This window comes from Ictalurus punctatus, chromosome 22, assembly GCF_001660625.3.
Source record: "Ictalurus punctatus breed USDA103 chromosome 22, Coco_2.0, whole genome shotgun sequence".
NCBI lineage: Eukaryota > Metazoa > Chordata > Actinopteri > Siluriformes > Ictaluridae > Ictalurus > Ictalurus punctatus.
Window position 1 is genome coordinate 382,501 of NC_030437.2, and position 7,500 is coordinate 390,000.

A 7,500-nucleotide genomic window follows, 5' to 3' on the forward strand; every position below is an offset into this window, starting at 1 on the left:
CAGATTGGTCCAGGAGTAATTGAACCACTTCTAAATATAATCAATTCTTCCCTAAGCACTGGCTATGTACCTAAATCACTTAAATTAGCAGTTATTAAACCCTTGATTAAAAAACCTGATCTTGACCCGTCTCAATTGTCCAGCTATAGACCAATATCAAATCTCCCCTTCATCTCTAAGATTTTAGAAAAGGTTGTAGCAAAGCAGTTCTGCTCGTACTTAGATAGGAATAACATTCATGAAATGTGTCAGTCAGGATTTAGACCTCATCATAGCACAGAGACAGCGTTAGTTAAAGTAGTAAATGACCTTCTACTGACCTCTGATCAGGGTTGTGTCTCGCTGCTTGTGTTACTCGACCTTAGTGCAGCTTTTGATACTATAGATCACACTATTCTACTTGATAGATTAGAAAATGTTGTTGGTATTAAGGGAACAGTCCTCTCCTGGCTCAGGTCTTATCTGACCGATCGTTATCAGTTCGTAGATGTAAATGGTGAATTCTCCATGCGTACTGAGGTTACTTTTGGAGTTCCACAGGGTTCTGTTTTAGGCCCTCTGCTCTTTACTTTATATATGCAACCCCTAGGTCAAATTATTCGTAAACATGGAATTAGCTTCCACTGTTATGCTGATGATACACAGCTGTATGTTTCAGCGAAGCCAGAGGACAGACAGCAGCTTAGTAAAGTTGAGGATTGTGTAAAGGACATTAGACATTGGATGTTAATTAACTTCCTTCTGCTTAATTCTGATAAAACAGAAATACTTTTATTAGGCCCACGTGTAGCTAGAAGTATCCTTTCTGATCACATGGTTACTCTGGATGGTCTTTCTGTGTCATCATGTGCAGCAGTTAAAGACCTTGGAGTGATTATTGACTCCAGCCTATCATCTGATGCTCATGTAGATAATATTACTAGGATAGCCTTCTTTCATCTCAGAAATATTTCTAAGATAAGAAACATATTGTCACTACATGATGCGGAAATACTAGTTCATGCATTCGTCTCCTCTAGATTAGATTACTGTAATGCCTTACTGTCTGGATGTTCCAGTAGGAGCATAAACAAACTCCAGTTAGACCAGAATGCAGCTGCTAGAGTCCTAACTAGAACTAGAAGATACGACCACATCACACCGATATTATCAATACTGCATTGGCTCCCAGTAAAATCTCGCATTAATTATAAAATACTCTTATTAACCTATAAAGCACTAAACGGTCTCGCGCCACAATATCTAAGCGACCTTTTGGTTTTCTATGATCCGCCACGCCTACTTAGATCAAAAGATGCAGGCTATCTGACGGTACCTGGAATAGTGAAGGCTACAGCAGGGGGAAGAGCTTTCTCTTATAGAGCTCCACAGTTATGGAACAGTCTTCCTATTAGTGTTCGGGACTCAGACACAGTCTCAGTGTTTAAGTCTAGGCTTAAAACGTATTTGTTTACTCAAGCCTTCCCTGACTAGATTCTGTTCTACTACTTCGCAATCATAATTATCTTTTTTCTCCCTCTCTCCTTTCGCCGAGCCCCACACGAATTTATGGAGATACTAGAGATCCAGATCCTTTCTGCCTCTGGATGGAGCTCAAATCTTCTTTAATTCCAGACTGCTGGGACTACGGCTGCTCTTAACGCCATACAGACTTCATATAAATCCATAATGAACTTTTTCACACTATCTGTTGTTAGCCAGATGAGGATGGGTTCCCTTCTGAGTCGGTTCCTCTCAAGGTTTCTTCCTCTTAAAACATCTTAGGGAGTTTTTCCTTGCCACCGTCGCCACATAGTGTCTTGCTCAGTTGGGATAAATTCACACCTTTAATATCTGTATACCATGTTGATATTTCTGTAAAGCTGCTTTGAGACAATGTCTATTGTAAAAAGCGCTATACAAATACAATTGAATTGAATTGAATTGAATGTTGTATAGTAAACATTTAAAATGGCAGCTGTTTAAAATCTGATGCATGTAGTAGTTATGAGAGAGGATGAAGGAGTCACGACTAATCAGAGCTGTTATAAAGATTTATTGCAGGCCAATGATGCAGTAAATAATATGTACAATACTCTAATAAAATAAACATTCCTCTGTGTGTGTGTGTGTGTGTGTGTGTGTGTGTAGTGCTGAAAGTCACACACCTGAATCCACCTTTAACTGAGATTGTATTCCAGGACTCAGGAATCTAAAGTTCCCTCACGCATCAAAATCTGTAAAACTCTTTAAAAGGTTCCAAATGAACCAGACAAAAACAGACAAAGAAAACAATAAACAATGAAAATCAGGGGTTTTCTTCCTTTTTTAACTCTTCCGCCATCAGACCTGCAAGAACCCACACCCTCTCTCCTCCCTTCCTCCTCTCTCTATTCTCCAACAGGAAGCAGTTAGACGTCCGTCACTGAAGAAATAAAACCTCACTGCAAACCGCTCGCGTCTCTTCCACAAACCTAAACACACACACCACAACGTCACACCAGGACCCGCTCGTCCGCGAGCCGACACAAACTCCAGCCAGAAGTAAATCTCTAAAGCCAGCCCGGTGCTCTTTATGCGTAATGATCTAAAGTTAAAGGAAGATAAAACGTGGCCAGGGTTCTCACGGAGACGGAGAGAACCGACGCTTCAGCACTGGACAGTTCTCATGGTTTCTGTCTCTCAGTCTCCAGACAGAACTTCTCATACGCCTCCTCGATCTCCGGCTCCATCTCGTCCTCACTGTCGAGCCTGAACACACACACACACACGCACACAGAGCTTGCTAGTTAAGTTTCAATAGTTTTTAGTGTACATAGAGCACAGCATAGCAACCCTAGGTAGTGCACACGTCCGTCCCAAATGCCAGGTTCTTATTGGACGTGCGCACTACGTGATTAGTGCATACACTGACTCTACAGAGATCAATCCCACACTGTTCACTAATGGATCATTCATGCACTACACGGGGTGTAAGAGTACGAACTAATGACTCCGTTAGTGTAGTACTGTTTAGAATATAAAGTAATGTCCTGTATACCCCATTTAGTGCACTTCTATAGGGAGAATGAAGCTGAACCACACATGGACCCCCCTTACTGCTCATATTGTGCACTACACAGCGTTTAGGCTCCTTTAAGTCAGATACTGGATTTCTAAAGGATGTAGTCAGGAATGGATCCTACTGGACACAGTGCATTATGTTAGTGCACTATATAGAGTGTGTATCTATTGTGACGTATCGCGTGTAGTGCACTTACAGCAGGAAGCAGGCAGTGGTGAGCGCCCCCTATTCACTAACCAGTGCACTACATGAGTTCTCCATGACGGAGTAACACTCCAATGACGAGTGAAGTGAAACCCTGCAGATTTACATGACCACGGTGCCCCCTGCTGGACAATAACCCCATGAGTGCTGAGAGAGAGAGAGAGAGAGACAGAGAGAGAGAGAGACAGAGAGAGAGAGAGAGAGAGAGAGAGAGAGAGAGAGAGACAGAGAGAGAGAGAGAGAGAGACTCACGCTTCATTTTCATTTCCGTTCTCCTCGTAGAACTCAGGGAAGTAATCCTCTCGCTCTAAAATCTCCTGGTATTTCTCAGAGTACTCTGTAACACACACAACTGGAGTGTGAACAAACTACACACACACACACTCATATACATGCACAGACACAGAAACACACACAGACACACACACACCTGGGTCGGCAGCTGTGAACGGAGTGCCATCTGCGGTGTAGAAAGTGGGTTCATTCTGAGAGAGAGAGAGACAGAGAGAGAGAGACAGAGAGAGAGAAATGGAGACAAAGAGAGAGAGAGAGAGAGAGAGAGAGAGAGAGAGAGAGAGAGAGAGAGACCTCCATCACCACAAACACACTGAACTAATAAATCAGACTTTAGGCCACGCCCCCTGCCCAGTTTCTGACACTACAAACTGTTCTGAGGAAGAAGCTGAGCTTTACTGTGTATTTGTATCTCTGATGTACACACACACACACACACACACACACACACACACACACAGCTGATCGACTGCATGTGGTGTAAACGGTGATATTTTTGTCCAAGGTGTGTGTTTGAATAAAGTTCAGCGTGTTTGAATGGGGTGTGTTGTGTGGTCACCATGTAGTAGTTGGGGTCGTTGTCGGGCGTGGCCTCGTCGTACGCCGCTGCTGCATGAACTCTGCCCCAGTTACTGGATCTCAACTCCACCAGCTTCAACAACATCTGTCTCACATCACTGCGCGCACACACACACGCACACGCACACACACACACACACTATAAAACAAATACTATCAAGCACTACAAACGCAATAATTAGGGGTCCAAGTGTGTTCATGTAGTGAGTACACACACGGAATACACACACACACACACACACACACACACACACCGGCTGCACTGAGCGTCCAATAAGATGCCCTCAATTTTCTGGATCAGCTCGTCCATGTGGGACTGTCCTCTCTGCTTCCACGCATCCTCCAGAACTGAACCTGTGAGCTACACACACACACACACACACACACACACACACACACATATTAATGCCAGGTGTGAATGGGTCACAGAAGACCAAAGTTAACTATAAAGAAGCTGGAGAGATCCACAGTCCATACGGGTGACGCTGTTGAGAGGACTCCCCACACAGCTGGACTCCCCACACAGCTGGACTCCCCACACAGCTGGACTCCCCACACAGCTGGACTCACCACACAGCTGGACTCACCACACAGCTGGACTCGATGGAAGTGTGATTAATCAGGTCCAATGCTGTGTGGAGTTTGTTGGAGACTCAGTAAACATGTGGTGAAAAGTTCACAGGTCTGATGAGATCAAAGTGAATCTGATGAAACGCTCGGTGCTTGGCACAAAGCTCGAGGTTGAAAACCAACAGCGTTCACACTCTGAAGCGTGGTGGTGGTGGTGGTGGTGGTGGTGGTGGTGGCGGCATCGAGTTCAGAGTTACCCATGGCCTCTTGGGTGCTTCTCTGACTAATCCCCCTCTTCACCTCATCACTGACTTTAAGCCTCACTGCCTTCGTTATTTGATCGATAACGGAGTTTGGGATCACCTGTAGAACCAAACCCAGAACTTTGTCCCGGACTTGTTTGGAGTTAGCTCTCTCACCTTGACGCACATTTAGGTCACTCTAGTGTCTCACAGGAACAGGTGTATGCAGGTGTGTTTATATAGATATTACGTGATTCTTTATACGCAGGTGGACTCTGGATCTCGGATTTCTCAGTAACAAAGTGAACAGGTTTTTATTTGTAAATCATTCTGCACACTATACTGACTTTCCCTCCGCTTCAGGAGGATGTGTAATCTGTACTGACTTTCCCTCCGCTTCAGGAGGATGTGTAATCTGTACTGACTTTCCCTCCGCTTCAGGAGGATGGTATAATCTGTACTTTGTGGATTCAGGACTAAAACCCCAGTGAAGTCCGTTTCAGATGTTGACACTACAGAAAGTAGAGGGGAGTAAACACAGTGTAGTCTACAGCATTAAACAGAACTCCCAGCAGAACCTGGGCTGTAGAACTCAGCTCCTGAATGCAGAACTGAGACATGTATGAGAGAGTGGTCATTGTGACCTGCAGTAACGCTGGTGTGGGTGTGAGTGTAGGTGTGAGTGTAGATGTGGGTGCTGGTGTGGGTTTTGGTGTAGATGTGGGTGTGAGTGTTGGTGTGAGTGTAGGCGTGACTGTAGGTATGAGTGTGAGTGAAGGTGTGGGTGTGAGCATGGGTGTGAGTGTAGATGTGGGTGTGGGTACAGATGTGGGTGTAGGTGTAAGTGTAGATGTGGGTATAGGTGTAAGTGTGGGTGTAGATGTATGTAGATCTGAGTGTAGGAGCAGAAGTGGGTGTAGGTGTAGATGTGGGTGTGGGTATAGATGTGGGTGTGGGTATAGGTGTAAATGTGGGTGTAGGTGTGGGTGTAGATGTGGCTGTGGATATAGGTGTAGGTCTAGATGTGGGTGTGGGTATAGGTGTAAATGTGGGTATAGATGTGGGTGTAGGTGTAAGTATGGGTGTGGATGTAGGTGTAGGTGTAGATGTGGGTGTAGTGTGGGTGTAGGTTTAGATGTGGGTGGAGGTATGGATGTAGAGTGGGTGTAGTGTATGTGTAGGTGTGGGTGTAGATGTGAGTGTAGGTGTAGATGTGGGTGTGGGTGTAGAGTGGGTGTAGATGTGGGTATAGGTGTAGATGTGGGTGTGGGTGTAGATGTGTGTGTAGTGTGTGTGTAGGTGTGGGTGTAGATGTGTGTGTAGTGTGTGTGTAGGTGTGGGTGTAGTTGTGTGTGTAGTGTGTGTGTAGGTGTGGGTGTAGTGTGTGTGTAGGTGTAGATGTGGGTGAAGGTGTAAGTGTGGGTGTGAGTGTAGGTGTGGGTGTAGATGTGGGTGTAGGTGTGGGTGTAGTGTGTGTGTAGGTGTAGATGTGGGTGAAGGTGTAAGTGTGGGTGTGAGTGTAGGTGTGGGTGTAGATGTGGGTGTAGGTGTGGGTGTAGTGTGTGTGTAGGTGTAGATGTGGGTGTGGATGTAGATGTGGGTGTAGTGTGTGTAGGTGTGGGTATAGTGTGTGTAGTTGTGGGTATAGGTGTAAATGTGGGTGTAGATGTGGGTGTTGGTGTAGGTGTAGATGTGGGTGTAGTGTGTGTAGGTGTGGGTATAGGTGTGGGTGTAGTGTGTGTAGGTGTGGGTATAGTGTGTGTAGTTGTGGGTATAGGTGTGGGTGTAGTGTGTGTGTATAGGTGTGGGTGTAGTGTGTGTAGGTGTGGGTATAGTGTAGGTGTAGATGTGGGTGTAGATGTGGGTGTGGGTGTAGATGTGGGTGTGGGTGTAGATGTGGGTGTAGGTTTAAGTGTAGGTGTAGATGTGGGTGTAGTGTGTGTGTAGGTGTGGGTATAGGTGTGGGTGTAGTGTGTGTAGGTGTGGGTATAGTGTGTGTAGGTGTGGGTATAGGTGTGGGTGTAGTGTGTGTAGGTGTGGGTATAGGTGTGGGTGTAGTGTGTGTAGGTGTGGGTATAGGTGTGGGTGTAGTGTGTGTAGGTGTGGGTGTAGTGTGTGTAGGTGTGGGTATAGTGTGTGTACGTGTGGGTATAGGTGTGGGTGTAGTGTGTGTAGGTGTGGGTATAGGTGTAGGTGTAGTGTGGGTATAGGTGTGGGTGTAGTGTGTGTAGGTGTGGGCGTGGGTATAAGTGTAGGTGTAGATGTGGGCGTAGATGTGGGTGTAGGTGTAGATGTGGGTGTAGTGTGGGTATAGGTGTGGGTGTAGTGTGTGTAGGTGTGGATATAGGTGTAGATGTGGGCGTAGATGTGGGTGTAGTGTGGGTATAGTGTGTGTAGGTGTGGATATAGGTGTAGATGTGGGTGTAGATGTGGGTGTAGGTGTAGATGTGGGTGTGGGTGTAGATGTGGGTATAGGTGTAGGTGTAGATGTGGGTATAGGTGTGGGTGTAGATGGGGGTATAGGTGTGGGTGTAGATGTGAGTGTGGGTATAGATGTGAGTGTAGATG

General features: G+C 45.7%; 1 protein-coding gene across 2 annotated transcripts in view; it reads right to left on the minus strand.

Moving 5' to 3' along the window:
• Nucleotides 1-2,015: 2,015 nt before the first annotated feature.
• The window catches only part of paip1 (poly(A) binding protein interacting protein 1), a 12,225-nt gene continuing 6,740 nt past the window's right edge, over nt 2,016-7,500 (minus strand). For both annotated transcript variants that reach the window (XM_017451747.3, XM_017451746.3), the window contains exons 7-11: nt 4,375-4,481; nt 4,101-4,218; nt 3,678-3,732; nt 3,500-3,584; nt 2,016-2,730 (exon numbers count right to left, since the gene is read on the minus strand). In XM_017451747.3, the coding sequence (XP_017307236.1) occupies nt 2,646-2,730; nt 3,500-3,584; nt 3,678-3,732; nt 4,101-4,218; nt 4,375-4,481 (450 nt within the window). In that variant the 3' untranslated portion in view covers nt 2,016-2,645. The remainder of the gene's footprint in view (nt 2,731-3,499; nt 3,585-3,677; nt 3,733-4,100; nt 4,219-4,374; nt 4,482-7,500) is intronic.